This window comes from Heliconius melpomene, chromosome 17, assembly GCF_056956725.1.
Source record: "Heliconius melpomene rosina isolate 202511_hmr_F chromosome 17, ASM5695672v1, whole genome shotgun sequence".
NCBI classification, from domain to species: Eukaryota; Metazoa; Arthropoda; class Insecta; order Lepidoptera; family Nymphalidae; genus Heliconius; species Heliconius melpomene.
The window spans coordinates 9,447,349-9,468,175 of NC_140405.1; the positions used below are offsets into that span (position 1 = coordinate 9,447,349).

Here is a 20,827-nt window from a genome sequence, read left to right on the forward strand (position 1 = left end):
TCAATCTTCGATAAATACTTCTCTAACGGCGGACACCATTTCCAAACACTGAAAATTTAATATAAATTCTAAATGTAATGTAAATTAGTTATTGTTTCGCTTAAGCAAATCTACATTGTTATTTCATTCATTTTTTATTAATTCTTATTAATGAGATACTTTATCGTCGGGTTCAAATGTTCGAGGTAGAACGTGGAGTTAAATTCCGCCAATCTCCAGCAAGCACGCAAGCCTCCAGAATTCAACGGTAAATGGGGAACGAATATATCTTAGTGAGAACAAAGTTTCTTAGCTGTAGGTTCCCAGGTTCCCTGCCTACCCAGGCAGAGGGAACGCACACAAAGCAAGATTATTATGTGTGTGGGATATAGCGTAAAACTGAACAAAACTTAATAATTTTATAATAATAGCTAACTAATAAAATATGAATCTTATTCCTTCTTTTTGTAGTTCTTTATATTATCGCGTCTTCAAGTTCGTAAAACATACCATCATCCAACTGTCTCGACTGTCTGTCGAAAATATTCATAGTCCATACTTATTACTAACAAAGAACAGCATTCTTAACAAGACATTTAATTTCTTGTCTAAAACAATAAAATAAAAAGATTCTTCTCAAGACAGCAATTTAAAAAACGTGTATCTGTGTTTCTTCTGTTTTGCCTCGTCGTTTTCGCGTTATTATTTTTTTTTTATTTTAAAGGCTTTTAAAGAAAATAATAACATCTCATAATATTTGTTGTCTCTAATAATTAATTACCGAGTGATTAAATGTTTTTGTTATGGATTTTAAGACCAAAATTCAAGAAGTACCGCAGAGGTACTGCGTGCAACTGTAAACCCCGACGGTTGTGGATTCGATTCGAGTTCGATGAATATTTCATTCCCCCATAGGGATATGGGGGAATGAAATATTGTTTTCACATTCCTCGCTCTAGTAAGGAGACAGAGCGTGGCGTTAAGTTCCACCACTCAACACGCAATGCCTCGAGAAATAGACCTAAAATAAGGAACGGAAGTATCTTAATGAGAACGGAGTATCTTAACATGAGATTACCAGGTTCCACCTATCTACCCTGCTTTGGGCGTTAAAAGAAAGTAAAGAATTAAAAGATTTACTAATAATTGCAGGCTCGGCCCCCCTTAAGTTTCCAAATTCTCTTTGACATGTGGGTACTTTATCAGATCACAAAAAAAATATAATAATAAAATTGTAAACAAAAGTAAGTAGAACCGAGGTTCCTTTATATTGTTATTTTCAGTACGCCTGTAATATTCGTCTTAGTTTGATTTTAAATAATTCGTATTAATTTAATGTGTCTGGAACATATAGAAAACGATGCACTGTACAGAATTCACAACCTTTGTCATTTACTTATTATCTAAATTAGTAATATATGCACATACATATTATAAACATACACGTGTGTTCGACAAGAGGGAGATTAGTTAAATTATATGCTTAATTTTAGCTACGCGCTATATTCTGCATATAGCAGTGTAGTCAAATGGAACCTAGGAACCTCGTGTTGACACACCGTTCTCATTAAGATAATACCGTTCCCCACTTTCGTCCGAATTCTAGATTCGAATAGGAAATGTAAATGTTAAATATTTTATTTCCCCAAGTTGGAATCGAATCGACCAAGCATCGCGTTTATAGTAGCACAGTATAGTAGCACTAGTACCCCTGCAAATTACATGGAAAATTTTGTATTTCTGTGAGAAATTATTAATCTATCGTGGCACAGTGGATATTGTCTGTTTGGAAGTGGGTTCGATCCAAAAATTCTGAAAATGATAACTTTTATGTTACCCACTAATGAGGAAAAAGCGCGTCGGTGAGGTCACTTTAAGCTTCGGACGATAATGGAGAACGGAGTGTGTTAACACTAGATTCCATCTATCTACAGATAGGCTAGGCAGAATAGGCTTCACAATGTATCCCGCATATAGCGGAAAAGACAAAGGATATATTATGCTTAAAATAAAAGCAATGTTTACAAATTTAATGAATGACTTATTAACTAAACACTATCGTAAAAAGGTTAAAAATAAAAGTAACAAAAACCGTTAACCAGTTTAAGATGATATTTAGAACAGGTTTTTCTTACTGTTATAATATAAATCTTTTTACATACAATAAAAAACTATTAATATATTTATATAGTTTTTGTATTTATTTGTAAACACACCCATGTGATTAATATACCAGGTGTCAAATATACTACTTGATACAGTCTAGAGTGAGGTCGGTGACATTCACTTTGTCTGGTAAAGAAGTCCTGCCGAACGATATATTAAACGAGAATATTTTATTTAAATGAAGTGACCTTACTAGTTGTACCATGAGAAATAAAATAAATAGACTAGATTTCAATAGGGCTGCTACTAAGAACTGTTTCTTTTTAGGGTTCAGGCATTTAGCAAAGTAGTCTGGCCACCTAGTGTTAATACACTTCGCTTCTCATTTGAATTTTTGGAGATTGCATTATTAGTGGCAGAACACAACGCCAAGTTTTCAGAGTTGCCACAACGAGAAAATGGAAATAATTTATTTCCCCTAGCGGATATCAAACCCACAACCAAAAACTTACATAGTACAAAAAATATTTTAGAAGATCTATAAAAAAAAATTAACGGGATTTAAACCTACGCTTATGTCCTCGAACCGTCCCAGCGCGCAGCGCACTGTTAACGGACGTCGTTAATATTTCGTTTCGTCGTCGTTATTTACATTTTTATATTTTTTTTTTTATTTTCTGCTCTTAGTGTAGTTAAATATTTTAAGCTAAAATTTAAGGCGTCCGGATGGATTTATGTTATTATAAATATATCTAATTATAATAAATCATTAAAAGACTCTAAATAGTATATTGTTGAAATGCACTTTATTAATGAAGACAGAACAGCTAACAGCATGGTTTTTAATATATCCAAAGAATTAAAAAAATGATACTAGTTTGGCAACCCTCATTAGCAAATTATATGAGAGAAGTAGACTCGTCTCTTTATTTATTTTTAATACAAAAGTGATGCTAGATTGCTTGGAGCCTGTGTTGTTTTGTTTTACTTAAATTATATTTAAGATCACCACGGGACATTCTCTGATTATAAAGACGTTGGTTGTAGGTTCGACACCCTCTCGGAGAAATAATTATATTTAAATTATTTTAATTTCCCTCTTGAATATTTTGAGATTGTCCCGGATGATACTGAAAAAAATGTAAAATTTGTCATTTTCTAAATGTAAAATTCATATGAATTTGTTATCGCCGTCCGCTCTTCAGCGTAGACGTCCATCATAGAATGCAGTTGAAATTATTCAATCAAAGAGCTAAAAAAAATATCACATTTTTATTTATAATACTGTGTAAGTAACTATATGATATTTTAGCATTAATTAAAAAAATGTTAGTACAGCCAAAAGAAATTGTTTGACGCATTTTTTCAAATCCTTCAGTTTCACTACTTTTAAATTAATTAATTTTTTATTAATCTAATACTAGATAGAAACTAATAGTTTTTATAAATTAACTGATAGTTTCTATTCATAATAAATATAACAACAATCTTTCATATTACATTAACAAACAATACTAACTAAAAAAAATTAATAACCCAATAATTTATTACGCCATTCTATTCGCATCTACAAGTGCATCCTAAATTTTATTCCGAACAAGTCGCCGAGCCAGTCCAGTCACGCCAATGTCACTCAGAAGGTACGCGCGCAGCATTCACCGTTCACTCATTTCACCACTGTCACGCGAAAAGATTCAATGTTATTAGGCGACATTCAAAAAAACTAGCTTCGATTTGCGTCACGCTACGGAATGATAGATTAGCCCCGGGATGTATATTAGTAAGCTAATCTTTTTATGTTTTACTAGCGACCCGTTCGCGGCTTCGCCCGCTTGTGCTACAAAATTATTTATTCTCATCTGAATTAATTTCGTTATCTAATAACATTATACAAAAAAAATAAAAATTGTAGTTTATTATTGTTGTGTTGGTTAATTAAGAATAATATACATATATATTTGTGATTTCCTATTATTATTAGATTTAGGAAGATATCAAAGACCAAAGTGATCAAAGATCAATTCCGTTGGTAACCTGATTAACAGCTATTTTATTTGTTAATCAGGTTATCTGAGACCGTAGTGGCGCATCGGCACAGCTACTGACTGTAATTCACTGGTCGTGAGTTTGATTCCCACTCGGGATTCTCATAATTCATTATATCTCTGGTAACACGACAAGCCGCGAGCTACGTGCGCAATGTAAATGTCTTAACACTATTTTTTCTCTCCTTATCTCCCCATATGCGGGTTACAGCGTGAAAGTAAAAAAAATCTGGTTGTGAAAAATAAAAGGAAAATCTGCTCCGTGTGATCTCCATTCAACGTGTCATTAGTAAATTGACCCATTGACACGCTCGAAGATAAAGAACTGTCATAATTTAAAACAAATGTAATGAAAAACTGTGGTCAAAAAATCCTTTGGTATAGCAGGCTCAAGTAATAATGCAAATTTTGTGGAAAAAATATCAGAGCTAATATTTGATTAAAATATTATTTCAATATTTTTTTTCTAACCTTGTTTCGTAAAAAAAATTAATATGCATTTTAAACACTTCACATCTCTAATATTTATTGAGAAGGTCGTATGTATTTCTCAATTGTGATCCACAATTACAAAATTCCTTGCATTCTCTACTTTCAATTTACTCTTAATAAAATATTTCTTTTATAATCCTTATTTTTTATCAAAGAATATCCTATACTACAAACGTATGTTGGTCAGTCAAACTTCTTAATGGTTAGTCAAAACTAAAAACAATTAAATTTTAAGATGGAGATTTCGCTTTTTGTTCTATCCAACAAATAAATTAATATATTAAAACCTTTATTTATTTCTTTAAATTTAATTTAATCTTTATTTATTTTAGCAAGTATATTATACTTCAATTATTATATTATTAAAGTAACATTATTACTTGTTGAGTAAGACGCAAGAGTCACCTCATACATGACGAAATTTGTAAATCGACTACTACATTAGAAGTCTCCAAGCAAAAACATTTATTAAAATTTTAAATTAATAAATAATAATACTAATTATTAAATTTTGACCATTCTGAATCAGTTTGCGTTTGACTACAAACATGATGGTTGTGAGGTCACTTTACCATTGGGTTCTATAAGTCTCAAATAGGAACAGTAAGTGGACAACCACGTGTCTTGATTAGGTTCTTCTCTGCCTACCACATTATACGAGAGAAAGCATGATGCCGATAAAAAAAAGTAATAGAAACTTTACTAACATTAAAAATAAACAGTAAATCTAAGAAATAATATTGTTTCAGTGTTCGACGCCACTGCGAAGCCTCCATCAGGTATTCTCAGCGGCAACGCCAACCAATACGGCGATTTCGACGAGTGTTTAGACATCGACGGTGCGGTCCGGGGCAAGTACTGCCTGGCATCTCTTCAAGTGAGCGTTGGCGGCGAAAAGGGATATGAACACTTGGACTATTTGATACACAGCGGCCATTATATACGGAGTAATGTTACTGACGTATGTTGTTTTTTTTATATTTTTTGTATCATATATCATCATGATGCAGAGCGAGGTAAACGGTAGTGGATTTGGATCCCATTCGGGGGAAGGATATGTTCATTTCTTCGCTGTGGTATTTCCACCACTCAACAGACAATGTTACACTATTTTCCTTCTTTCTATATAAGGGATAATTTTTATTTATAAGTTGCCAAAGAGAAAAAACTACTAATAGAGACTCCTTGTATTTAAAGTAGGGTAGGGCAATGAGAAATAATCTTAAGGTAATCAATCCCCTGAAAGGGAATGCAACGAACAACCGTCAGGTAGTTGCCAAATGCGTCATGTTAACATCATATTTTTCATGTTTTTACTCACAATTGCCTTATATTTGTTTTGTATTTTTAAACAACTAAAATGGACATCTCAACCTCGACACTATTATTTATTACATCATTTTTCATCGTACTTTTATGATAATTAATTATATTTACTTTTAATTTAAAAAAATGATATTGATTATTAATTATTTTTGTAAAAATATTATTATCAAAGATTTAAGTCCATATAATAAAGTCATTCATAATAACCAAATCAATAAAAGACAACCGCTTAATTGACACCGTAATTGGATACAGCATTTGGACCACATCCAAGAGGCGCGAATTTGAATTTTCATATTTTGAAAATATCAAACGAAATTTTAATATGCTTATAGTGTAAAAGAAATTTAAAATGGTATAAAATGCTTGATAAAAAGAAAAAAAATCGAATATTAAGACATTCTGTTCTCCTCTTTCCAAACGAATTTAAAATACTACGAGTAGAGATGAGAGAATCAATGCCACACTTGCCAAATAAAGATATATTTTCGCCCTAGTGAGAATCGAAGCTACGACCTTCGTGTCTACAGCCAGACGCTGTCCCACGGCACCACGATAGCCTCAAACTAAATATTATTTTAAAATATTATGAAATACTAAATTTATTTAAAAAAAACCGTAATTCTTTAAATGAAAATATTTAAAAAGTGTAATATGTATGTGTATTTACTTAATTTTAAAAAAATACGCTTTTTAAGCAGAAAAAACTGCATTCCCCAATTTTTGAGACATCGCGTAGAGTTACGGTCCTTAACGCGTCGCTTTGTCTTACCTGAGCGACAAAATAAAATCCGTAATTAAATTTCATATAAAACAATTGTAATACAGCTATCTAATAGGTCATTAACATTTTAATCGTCTTTTGATAAACATAGTACCTATAGGCTATTTGAAAGCCTCATTAGTGAATAACAATTATTTAATTAAATAACTTTATCTCTGTTTCTTACAAATGAATTGTGAAATAATTAATGATTATCACTATATTATATTGTTTTATACATTAAAATAAATGGGTAACGGAGTGTCTTAACACTAGCTTCCATCTGTGTATGCGGGATATTGCGTGAAGCTTAGTTTGTGTTTGTTTTATTTACGAGAGTAGAATATTGTTAATTTATATATTTTTGTAAAACGTCGAATGAACGAAAACCTAATACTGGTTCGGAACGCAATTCTCCTAAGAAAACCTAAGCCTACTCTACAGTTTCTGTTTGCTACATTTTTAGAGTTCCGTACCCAAAGAGCAAAACGCGATCCTGTTACTCTGGACTTCGTTGTCCGTCCGTTCATCTGTTTGTCTGTCTGTCACCAGGCTGTATCTCAGTAGCCGTGATAGTTGAATTTTTCACAGATAATGTATTTCTGTTGCTCCCAATTCCCATTCGGCAAACTTATTTTTTACGGTACGGAACACTTCCTGCCCATGACCGGCTCGTAGTTGCCCAGTTTTTTTTAAATGTTCAATTTATTTTCTTGTCTAACCTCAGTTTGACATTTGGAGTAAGCCTTTGACTTTTAACAATTCACTCCAGACAGTGAAAGCCTAGTGGTTAATTATAAAGGTTTCTTATTGCAACTTATTATCGATTGGCTGAGCTCGACTCCAGGTTTAATTTAAAAACCAGCTGTTAAAATATTTATAAATAACAGTACATAAAATGTATTCATGTTTCTCCTACAATTAAGTTTTATGAAACTTAAATCATAACGTTTAGTTGTAATAAATATAATTGATAATTTTAATTTTAGAGAAAAAATTGTAAAGTTGAGACAGTTTTGCAACTTTATGTTAAGACCACCCTCGAATCTCTCTGGTGCGGCGTAGAGTTTCGGCAATGCGTCCATATTTCAGCGAAAAGTGGGAAACAGAAGTGTCTTGATGGTAACGGAATGTCTTAACACTAGTTACCCAGGATTCCTCTACCTACCCTCATCGGAATACATACAAGGATCATAGTACTTCTCTTCATCAGTCATTACCACTGTACATATATACTGATATAAATCAATTTACACTACAAATATATTATTATATTTACAATATACAAACACTACACTAGTATACATTTCAATCTATTGTCATCTTCTAATGCATAAATAATTTACACATATTTATAATTCTACAGTCGCGATGCAACTTGCATTTTAATGATTACTGAGACTATTTCATCATAAGATTTGTAACTTAGCTGCCATATATAGTACTAGCGGCCCGCCGGCGGCTGCGCCTGCGTGAACTATGTTATTATTAATTTCTGTCTCCATGAGTACCTACGTCCTATAAGTGACGTCCATGCAAATTTGAGACTCCTAGCATCTGTAATCACGAAGTTTCATACAAACTTTCAACCTCAAAAACAACCCCGTAGAAGTCGAATATTGCAAATTCTCGTCTTAGCGAGCACCTACGTCCTATAGAGAACCTCAGTGCAAAATTTGAAACTCCTAGCTCCGGTAGTTTTTGAGATTTCGTGATGAGTGAGTGACCTTTCGATTTTATATATATAGATAAGTAAAATCATATAGAATTGGAGGAATAATGTAAATAAAGTCTCAAGATATAACAATGTTATTTACATTTTAATTCATATTTAACTACCTGTGACCTACCTGTGCTTATTAGCGAAACTTAATGCCGCGAAACAAAAGAAAATATTTTATACAACTTTAGGAAGCCGATTGATCCTTTATTTTCGAGACAAAGCCATTTTGAATTTGAATAGTTTTAAAATACTACTTAAATGTTTTAAAATTCAATACACTATTAAATCTCATTTGGGCCTTCGCAATTAAATCGACACCAAGCAGGCATTATGTATGGAAGTTCCTCATTTATAGACGTCATCTATATTATGTATGTACGCATGGTTTCTGTTCAAACCAAATAAATAGACTCAGTCAATTTAACTTTTTCCTCCATATATCAGGGTAGAGGGCCAGTCCTGGCGCAGGAGCACAAGCGACTGCTAGTGCGACAGGTTGTGGATTCTATTCCTACTTGAGAAGTTCACATATTAAATATTTTCATTTTCTCGTTCTGATATCGAGGCATAACGCGGCGCTGAGTTCCACCACTCAACATGCAATGCCTCCAGAATTCGGCGGTAAAGAGGAGTAGTGTCTTAACACTAAGCTCCCTCTGCCTACCTTGCTACATTCGGGACAAGATATTCTTTATTTAATTCGATTAAAAGAGTAAAAAATCGTTAATTTCATTTCATAAAGAAAATCCTATATTATATTCTGTCGCAGTAATCCAATAAAAACATAGACACTCTCTGATTCGTAAGAATTTGAACCAGTGAGTACTGAATGCGAAAACGAAAAAAGAATCTCATAACTGAACCACAACAGTGTTTTTCTGTAATAAGCAAATATTTACAGTAATAAATATAAAATTCTGAAGTAAGAAAAATGAATTTCTTTGAAGATTATATTCTAATATCTGTCCACTTCAAAATGCATTAGATGGGCTGAGACGACGGCTAAAGCTGCCAAGATAGTCGTATTTTCTTAGAGGGATGACTCTTTGTGTTTATAAGTTTATATATATTTTTTTGTCTTTTTATAACAATCAACTGTATTATTATTAGATTTTTATTACAGTTAGATTTTATAAATGCTGTTGCAATATGTATTTAAGTTAGTGAAGCTGTGACGAAAGTGTCTTAATGGAAACGGAGTGTATTAACACTTGGTTTCCAAGTTCCCTTTGCCTATTGGGCTAAGTGTGATAAAGCGTGCAGCATAACCATCAAAAATAATGTAAAATTAATGGGAAGTTGACATAACAAATATCATAGATACTTATAGAAAATACTAAGACAGGTAAAAAAATTAAAAATATTCGAATATCAACAAGTATGGCTTCACATTTCTTTAAGGTATGATATAACTTCCATAGTTAATTCTTGCTAAATACCATTAATTTTTCATATATTTCATAACTAAGAGAAAAATAAATAAAAAAAATACTTTTATATGTTGAACTTTACACGTTACGTACGTTTTATCCGTAGAGCTTAAGCACACTCATTTATGCAATGCACTTCGGGATAAAAGCTCGGAGTGTGGTAAAACAGCAAATTACAGCGGAAAAATTATGCGTCCAGAATACGTTAGGGGTCTTATCTAGAACATGTTAATGCCCGCAGCTTCGCTTACGTAAGCCGTTTGTGTATGTATACAAAGTAACACGTGCACCTAGAGTATATTTTGCAAAACAAATTTAAATTATAAGTGTATAAGAAAATTGTCATAAGTTATTACAATTTTCACGTCTTATCAATTTTCAGTAGAGGCCGTCGTGGATTGATGTTACAAAGGTGTTAACGCGACGGTTGTTTATTCGATTCCCTGTCGGGGAAACAAATATTTAATATTTTCGTTTCCTTGCTCTGGTAACGATTGGGTTGAGTTCACTCTATATACAGAATACCTCGAGAAATCGGCGAAAAATCGGGAAAAACGAGCTTTAGCAATGGTTTCATTTGAAGCAATGCAAGCAATTGTTTAGAAATTAACTTTCATTTAATTTAATTTCATACTTCGAAGAGTTCTTCTCAGGTCTCCTCAATTTTCGAGGCTTTGCATGTTGGGTGGCAGAACTCAACCACCAAACCGGTCACCGAAGTGAGAAAAGTGAATTTGATAAATATTTGTTTACACCGAGTGGGAAGCGAACCTACAACCTTCGCGCTTACAGTCACTTTCTATTACCAGTGCGCCATGACAGCAACTTATTATTTTTATATAAATAAGAAAATGAGAAAATTTGCTATTCATAGAATATTTTATGGTTTGCGACAAATTCCCCTAAACATGGGGTATTCGACCTCAAGCGTCCGGTCCGGCTTAGTGCTTGACATGTGTAATGTTATGTTACGTAGAGTTACGTGACGTGGTTTGTGTCTTAGAAGGAAAACGAGAAGGTCACTGGCAGAGTCATCGGACAAATGACCGTTACAATTTCAAAGTTTCGCGTAACTTTATTTTTAAACTTTTATAATTATCCAAATTTTCTACTGTGGAACTCTCTCTCTCTCTCTCTCTCTCTTTCGTATATTATAAGAAAACAGTAGTAACTTATATAACAAAGCATCTCGTACTATAGTTAGTGGTAGAATTTCTCACCGCAAATTTTTGATTAACCAGAAGAGAAATATTTTAAATGCGTATAATTTATGTTTAAAACATTCCTTCTTATATTTTAATTGAAGTAATAACTATTGCATTAAGTCGATCATATATGTATTTTATCATAGGTAATAATTAAAATTAAACATTTTTAAAAATATCTCAAAAAGTACTACTTACTACAAATCCCTTTTCATTAAATAAATATTTATAGTAATTTTCATTATTCTCAATATTAATTCGATATTATTAAGTGTTTAAATACATCTTCAATTGTATGCAAATACGAGTTTACGCTCACGAGATGCAAGTAGGTACAGGAAGTCAAGATTAAATGAAAAATTTAAGCATGATTAAGCAATAAATTGAGGCCAATCGTAGCGCCCGGTTTTGTGACTGTAAACGTGACATGTTGTGGTTTCGATTCGAGGAAATAAAATATTTAATTTCCATTTCTTCGCTCTAGTGGTGAGGCAATGCACGGCCTAGAGTTCCATTACTCCGCACGCACTTCAGAATTCGGCGGATAGTGGGGAGCGGAGTGTTTTAACACTGGGCTGTCTCTGCCTACTCTGCTACATGCGGGATTCAGCGTAAAGCTAAAAAAAAGAAATCAAACAATAAGCCAATGATTAATTATATTTAAAGTCAAGTGCCATTAGAGTTTCTTAAACCACTGTAAAGGCAAGGCCGGCTGGCTTTTTTTGTACGCTTGTACTTACAGTTGACAGTTCAAGTACTGTTGACAAAAAGATATAAATGTTGCTAAAAAGATTCTACAGTACAAATAAATACCTTAGTAACGATGACAAATAAAATAATAATAAAATGAACTCGGTATCATCTGGATCGTGATCACGCAAATACCAAGGTCCAATTCCTTAGTTAATATTCCGTGAGCTCGCAACATTGTCAACTTATTTGGTCTCTAGCTTTATTTTGAATCACAATTCTTATTGTGTAACACAATGGCCCTTGACCAAAACTGTTCATATGTTTTAAATCATTGTTAAAAAAGATCAAAAGTTATTGAAGACAATAGCAACGCAACCCTCGATTAGGTACCAATAGTCCAAAGATCGCCTTACAAGCTTAAACGACGATTTGAATAATGTTCTACACTATAATATTACTATGCAACATGTGTATGAGGCCACTTGTATATGTAACTGTTATGGCGACAGGTTATAGGTTCGATTCCCACTCGATGAAATGAAATATTTAAGATTTTCATTTCTTCACTTTGGTTTATAGGCAAATGCTGCTGCTAAATTATCTAAGCGCACAGTACGTCACAAGCTCATCTGGATTCGTGGCACTCCACTAATACTTAGGAACTTCCTTCCACCCACCACCTAACTGTGGAAAGACCTACCTGCAGCAGTGTTTTTAAGTAGGTAGACCTTATGTACCTTTAAAAAAGCGTCTATCTCCACCTCAAAGACCGGCAAAGCTCTAGCATCTCTGGTATTGGTTGGTGGCGGTGACCCTTTCGTTAGTTGGCCTCGTCTTTTCTATAATAAAATGTAAAAATAATAAATGAAATTACAGTGAATTATAAACAAGAAAAATAAAGTATAATAAGCCTTGCTTGTGATCATATCACGATGCAACATGTAGACGTTTATGCATATTTAAATTTATACATATGTTAAAAAAGCTTTAAGGAATTAAAAATAACTTTTGCGTTGGCTTGACACAACTAGTTTGTTTACATTGAATTTGTATATTTCAAAACCTGTTTGATTATTTTTATTTATAAAACGTGATCATTATGTATACTATTAACTTAAAATCTTTTATTATTGTATAAAAAAAATATAAATTACTAGCGGACCCGGAAGCGGCTACGCCTGCTTGAACTATAAGAATATTTATTAAATATATTTATGAAATTATTTTCAATTTTCAATAGAATTAGTTAGAAAATATAAGCTTAAATAATCAAGAAAGAATAATAAGTAGAAACATATTATTAGAAAAAATATCTGAGTTATTGAAATGAACCAACAAAAGAAGTAAAAGTAACTAAAGCATATTCTTAATATTAGAAAAAGTACTTAAAGTTATCCGAGTTTTAATTTTGAATCAGTGACACAGTAATACAGTAAACTATAATTTCAACCTAGATGAAATGCTAAAAGTGACTATTATATTTATTTTCATAAGGATGAATATCAAAATGTCGCGGTAACGGTCGCGTAGCGACGCGGCGGTTGTTATTAACATGGCAGAATAAATTGCATGTCAAATTGAAATAAGTATTTTAATATATTAGTATATATGTGTAATGTAATGTTATATAGCCTATAGCACTTCTGAAGAATGCAGCTTTCATACAAAACAAAAACAAAAAAAATGTCGGACCAGTAGATCCAGAGATCTTAGCGTGCAAACAAACAAACAAAAACTGTTCCGCTTTATTATATTAGTATAGATGAGTAATTAAAAGTATAATTAATTTTCAGATGGGCCACAGGGTTCCTAGATTTTCAAGTATTTTATGGGGAGTCTGTATTCCAAGCTCCTGCAGCAGCTATGACCTGGAGGAGGAACTGTCTCACAAGATGTCCGATCTGGGCATATCAGTCAAAGTCCAGAACACAATGTGCACTGTGAAAAACTTTAAACGACCATATTCGTTTGGCAAAACTTTAGCTATGTATGTAATAATTTAATAATTTAGTTTTAGTACTTTATACATCTACACTCTTATTAATGCGGTAAATTTATGTGTTGGTTCATATATGATTCATTTTAGTGTCTATTAAATAGAAAAAGTTTCTACATTTTTTTCTTTTATTACATTCACACTGTCACATATTATAGCGGGGTTATATAGAGAGCGGTTTTCATGGCCGCGTTTTATCTCGACACACGAGCGAAGAAATGAAAATATTCAACATTTCGTTTTCGCGAGTGGTAATCGAATCCACAACAGGCACACACACACACTTGTCCCTGCGCCATAACTGGCCTATAAATAAGTAACTCAATTAATATTTTATTTTCCAGCACATTCTTTTTAGCTATCACACTACTGCTCAGTTTGGGTACTTTGCTGGACGACGGCAAGGAGGGAGCCACAAATTTTGAAAAGTTACTAAACGCTTTTTCTTTGAAACGGAATATAAAAAAAGTATTTGATTTATCCGATTCACCGACTCGAGTAAAAGGTGTCGATGTGTTTAGAGGAGTGAATGCTTTCGCGTTACTCTTAGCTCATAAATCTATGGCAATGGCGCACAGTCCTTATGTAAATAAAACGAGCTATTCTGAGGTATGTACTATTTTATTTGTTATCCTTCCTCCTTCCTCCTGGCATTAATCCCGGCTATTGCTAGGGTCTGCCCTCCTACTCAACCTACTCCACTTTGCACGGTCTTTCGCGTCCTCGTTGGTTAGACCATTGGCTCTCATGTCCTGCATCACGACATCCAGCCAGCGCTTCCTTGGGCGTCCAGGAGGTCTGACTCCAGGGACTGATATAGCAAGGCACTTGCATCCGACATAGTTCTTAGGCCGGCGCGTAACGTGGCCAAACCATCTCAGACGACGCTCTTGGAGCTTATCCGCTACGTCACGGACCCCAAGACTACCTCGAATGAATGTACTATTTTATTTGTTATAATCCTATATCTTATAAAACAAAGTCGCTTTTTGTGTCTGTCTGAACTTTCTAACTCTTCTTCTTCTAAACCACCCAACGGATTTAAATGCGGTTTTCACCATTAGGTCGAGTATTTCTCAGGGAAGGTTTATATATAGTTTATTATTTGTACATTCTTATGTAAATTAACATAAATACGATAAATGTGTCTAAAGTCCTACCCGTTGAGACACTTTCGCGCATGCGCTGCTTTAATGGTAAGTACTACATGAAAATAATGTACTGGAATATTGTTCCTCTTAATAAGATCTAAAAAAAAGTCCGCGAGAACATATTTTTATCTTTTAAGAATAACGTGTAGTGATCATATTTCTGTCTAAAAATAGTAATTTCAATATATTTTTTATTGTGAGGGATATTTTTCCATAATGGTATTAATCCTTATCCTTTAAAATACTTTATTAATTTTCTACGTTAAACGAAGATAAAATTTGCTTTTTACACTATTTCGAAATTGCGAATAGTATTAGAGAAAAACGCATTTAATTGTTGACACATCCCGCCGTTGACACATCAGCTGTGCCGACTCAAGTTTTACTTATCCCTTACTCTCAGCATATAAATAAGTATATTAGTTACGTTGGCCATTTAATGTAAATCAAAACTTTCTTTTACTGTTTTTTCATTTTAATAAGTACTTTAGAAGTTGTTACAATATCAAAACATCCTTGCTGCGAAACGCGCCCCGCGACGTTTTGCTCATACAAGCGCGTCATGAGCAGTCATCGGTGGTTCAGTGGTAGAATGCTCGCCTGCCACGCGGGCGGCCCGGGTTCGATTCCCGGCCAATGCTTTCTATTTAATTTTCCTAACAGGCAGCCACGTAGTGCTTGCTTTTCATCAGGGACAGAATACCCCCTTCAGCATTAACCACAAGCTCGAAAAAAAAAACCCGCCTGCCTCTAAAGCAACGAAGATTTAGTTAGATGCGTTTGCACGTATTGGATAATTGGAGTTGAATGTATTATTTCAGCGCGATATATTTGGTTTCATATTTTTTGTAGTGTAGGGGTAGGCTTTTGTTTATAATTTCTTCCGTTTAAAAATAGTCATTTAACTATCTAAAAATAGTCATTTAAAAATATTTTAATAGGTATTTGAAAAGATTAGTAGCACAGATTTAAAATTACGGTACCTACTAAAAAATCCTTGCTGTGTAAAACATTTGGAATATCCTTATTGAAACTACGAAAATGCAGGTTGCATTAGGGTTTAATTAATTTTCACATTATCTTAAGTGCTTTGCAAACATACATTATATGAATAATCCAGTAGTAAAAGCGGGCGAAGCCGCAAGGGGGTCGCTAGTAATATAATATATTGAGGCCGTCGTGGACCAGTTATGCGTGTGACTATAAATGCAACGGGTGTGGGTTTGATTCTCACTTGAGGAAATGAAGTATCATTTGTTAATTTTTTCATTTCTTCAAAATGTAAAAACGAGGCAAAACGGAGCATAGAGTTTGGCCACTCAACATGCAATGCCTCGGAAATTCAGGGAAAAGTGGAGAACGGAGTGTCTTAATAGTTAACATTAGATTCCCTCTGCCTACCCTTTCATATGAGAGATACAGTAGCAAACTCAAAAAACATCTCGTATATAATGAAATCTAAAGATTCCATTATATATATGTAGATTGTTTTTACTACTCTACTGATATCGATTACGATAATGATTACTATTATAATATTACATCGTAATCGATATAGCAACTATCATAATATTAATTATTGAAAATTCCTTGGAATTCAGTTGATTTATTAAGTTCACTTCCGTATTTATTAAAAAAAGAAATTAATATGATAAAGAAGTATTTTTAGATAAGATTGTTTGAAGGCAGACTAGTTTGTACCAAATACATACAATATATAATTAGTATTATACAAATACATCAAGGATATGATATTATATTTTATTATTTTTTCGTAGCGCAGTGGTTGTGAGTTCGATTGCCATTCGAGGAAATGAAACATTTAATATTTTCCTTTTATAGTTCTGGTAACGAGGCAAAGCGTGGCGTTAGGTATCGCCACTCAACACGCTATGCCTCTCGAATTCAACGGAAGTGTCCTAATGGGAACGGTGTATCTTAACACTTAGTTTCTTCTACTTATCCTGCTATGCGAAAAAAACGTAAACCTATGTTTTTTTATTTAAATATTTCTTAAATATAAAATACTTAAATAACTAAACGAAAAGTGGCAATGAAAATATCGAACGAGAACTCACGTATTGCAAGATAGGATACCTATACCAAATCTGTATGCTGTCCAATTTTGTTCGACTCCAATTGAATTGTTTTCAATTAATATGTCCTTTTATTTTTATAGTTTTTTAAAATGTTTTCATTTTTAAGCTATTTGAGAATAGCTATTTTAAAAAACGCTAGTAGTTCACTTTTTAAAGTTTTAAATGTTAGTAGGTATCAATAATGTTGAAATTTATTAACATTTTTTTATTTATATTTTAAATTGTTCTATTTTTGTATTGTTTGTTAGTATAGTATTATATTATAAGTATATACAAAAAAAAAAATATACAGAATAATTTTGAATTATTTCTTAATTTTCATAGAAGCGGAAGTTATAATTATATAGCTTCAAGTGATTAAGATTATTTACTTATCAAAAATGCCATCAGCTCTTAAAGTTTAAAATATCATAAAGTAACTGATTAACATAATCAATGTCATTATTCCGGAAGTACTTAAATTGGTTTAATACTAACTAAACATACGATTTAAAAAGATACTATAATACTGTTACTTTTAGCTTCACCTGTATCTCGCACATGGCAGACACCTTGAGTAAAGACACCTGTTCCCATTAAGACACCGTTCCCCGCGTCCCGGTGAATTCTGGAGACATTGCGAGTGTCGGAATTTTTTTGCCTCGTTACCAGAGCGAGGAAATAAACATATTAAATTTTTCCTCGAGTGGAAATCTGACGCACAACCTGTCGCGTTTACAATTACAGGAGCCTGGCCCTAATACAATAATACTGTGAAAAATATAACTTAATTATAGATTAAACTTTTTCTATAAATACGCAAGATCTTGTAGTAAGCTTGTAGTAAGTGGCGAAAATAAATGGAATATTTTCATTATTCTATTCTTCTCAGTTGCACCTTAGAAGCCAAAAGTATTGAATTTTTTGGTATTTTTTCACCCTGTCAATAAATTGCTAAAAAAGTATACTGTAAAAGATAATATTATATTTGAAAAATAACATTTATATCTATGATCTTATGTTTCAGGTGTTTGGCATGCCTTGGGCAGTAATTGGACGTTCAGCGATTGTTTATACCGACAGCTTTTTGTATCTTAGCGGATTTTTAAACGCTCACAATCTTCTCCAAGACTTAGAGAAGAAAGGAACCATCAATATAAAAGACAGAATGCTTTCCAGGTGGTTTAGGTGAGTTAAGAAGTGATCTCGTATTTATTTAACACCAATAAACCAAATAGAAACAAATATAAAAGTAACACCTGGAAAATACATTTTTTCGATTTGGTTAGAAATTAAAAGTAAAGGCCTTAGATTCTGCGAAAAATATTAATAACAAAAATGATTTGAAAAAAATGTTTAGGACTTAACTATTCTAAATATAAATGAATAAGTTATATTATTTTTTTAACTTCTATTGTAATTTAAAAATACTGAACCAAAAGAACATTTATATAAAAAATCGTGATGTATAATAGTCGTGAATCGCACATTTAATAAAAAAAGATGCAAAATGCAAAATAAATATTTCTAAAATTTGTCTTTAAAGTTCAATAAACATAAGGTCAAAATATGATTCCTTAATACGATAATATTAAGGAATATTGTTTATATTTCTAAAGATGACTAAGCTCCACATCTTCTATATATATAAAATCGAAAGGTCACTCACTCATCACGAAATCTCAGAAACTACAAGTGCTAGGAATCTCAAATTTTGCATAGGAGTTACTTATAGGACGTAGGTGCTCGCTAAGATGGGAATTTGCAATATTTCACTTCTAAGGGGTTGTTTTTGGGGTCGAAAGTTTGTATGAAACTTCGTTACTACAAATGCTAGGAGCCTCAAATTTTGCATAGACGTCACTAGGACGTAGCCATGGAGACAGAAATTAATAATAACATAGTTCACGCGGGTGAAACCGCGAGCGGGCCGCTAGTTTACCATATAATAATATTTACTACATTTTAAATATATAGTTACCCTTTGACTTCCTGTTTAGACGTAATGTGCTGGTCATCATCACGCAACAATTCAATCATTATCCAAAGATCGATATTCGAAAAACGATTTTTTAATATCTTTCATCATCTAATAGTAATTAAGGACATTTTTGAATCATCTCAATATACATAGCACGTGTTTTAAATTTTTAATTGTTTTATAATTTTCTCTTAATGTGTCTTAATTTTCATTTTAATCTTGTTTAACTTTAATTCGTGATTCTTGACTTGTGAATCTTCGCGGAAAAAATTGACGTTCGCCTTACATTTTCAGGGATCATGATTGAATTATAAACAACTCTTTAAACGTTATTCTCTGAATTTTTGGACGAAAATTCTTTATCTAATAATAAGAGTTTCTTCGCATTTTTTATCTTATTTATTATAAAAAAAAACTACTTAAATCATACCTTTAAAATTAATACTTTCTCAGAAATCTAAAAGGCAAGAATTCTTTTTAACGATTGGATAATGTAAGAGGAAAAAATAAATGTAAACTCTATACATATTTTTAAACTTATTATTTAAATAAAATAACTATTTATTTCAGACTATTCCCATTATTTCTAAGTTTGATGTTATTCTGCACCTACATATTACCAGACATCAACAACGGTCCTCAATGGAACCTTGTAGTTGAGGAACATAGCAGAGTTTGCCAAAATAATATGTGGAAGAGCTTCCTTTTCATACATAATTACTTTGGATTTGAAGAAATGGTAAGATATACCTGTTTGTTTTTTAACAAAATAGCGTCGTAGTTGAAACTCTTACGAATTCCAATCAGAACAATCAAGAACAACTTTTAGATTACATTTCAATCAATATCAACATACAATATCTCTAATATAATAAGCTAAAAGTGGAATGACATATACAGAATGTGTGAAGACTAAGAAAACAAAAAATATATGGATACCTTGTATCTAGCCTAAGAAAGTGTGAATTTTCTTCAATTATATAACTTGATACTAGCAACTACTGCAATAAGGTAAGATTGCTGACAGATAACAATAAGAAGTTTTAATTGAAAATCTTAAGCCAGATTAATCAATTTCGTAGTTACCTCAAGCCTTGAATTCTTTCATAATAAACAGATTGTAGATTGTCCTCTAGGGATAGAGACATTAAAATTTTTGGAAGTGGGCCCCGGGTAGAAAACAAAATTAAATATACGCTAAATATTAATCCGATTTCAAAATCGAAAAAAAATCTTATTGATAATGTAGTAAAATGGCAGCATCATACTGATATTCTATGCATGATGCGTAGGCGGATATCGAAAATTCTGCCCGTAAGCAGTATGAAATAGACAACTAATTTAATATAAATATTCAGTTTCTAAAAGAATGAATCGCTTCGAAACATTCCAAAATGTTTAAGAATTGTGAAAATTATGTCAACTTAATTAAATAATTTAATGAAAACAGACCTCTCTTAACTCATTTTTAAAGACTTCTCGAATCTTTTTAAGATAATGCTATTAAGCATCACACCTAGTTTGATACAAATGGTCTTATGAAAAACTTTTGAAAAATATAATTCTTAAATATACTGTGTTACCTAATTTTACAAGCAGTTTTTTTTAAACAAAAACAAAAGTCAAATATAAACGAGATCAGAATCGCTGACAAATATCTCTTACATCGTAAATCCTAGGATAAATAATATTCTGAACCTAATAATAGTCACCATCGCTGTAGTTCCCATGACATTATATAACCGTGTCGGCTCCGGCGTCACACACTTAATAAATGTGTTACGTAGTTTTTGCGGAGCTGGTAGTTTTTGGAATCCATTGTGTGGATGTCGACGCGACCCAATTACGACTGCGAGATG

At 32.5% G+C, this 20,827-nt stretch overlaps 1 protein-coding gene across 1 annotated transcript in view; it reads left to right on the forward strand.

Annotated features, from left to right (window-relative positions):
* LOC146530204 (nose resistant to fluoxetine protein 6-like) overlaps positions 1-20,827 on the forward strand; it is a 29,810-nt gene that overhangs the window by 743 nt on the left and 8,240 nt on the right. Inside the window, exons 2-6 of the mRNA XM_085200957.1 lie at positions 5,372-5,583; positions 13,556-13,749; positions 14,103-14,367; positions 18,015-18,175; positions 19,539-19,707. Of these exons, the coding sequence (XP_085057083.1) occupies positions 5,372-5,583; positions 13,556-13,749; positions 14,103-14,367; positions 18,015-18,175; positions 19,539-19,707 (1,001 nt within the window). The remainder of the gene's footprint in view (positions 1-5,371; positions 5,584-13,555; positions 13,750-14,102; positions 14,368-18,014; positions 18,176-19,538; positions 19,708-20,827) is intronic.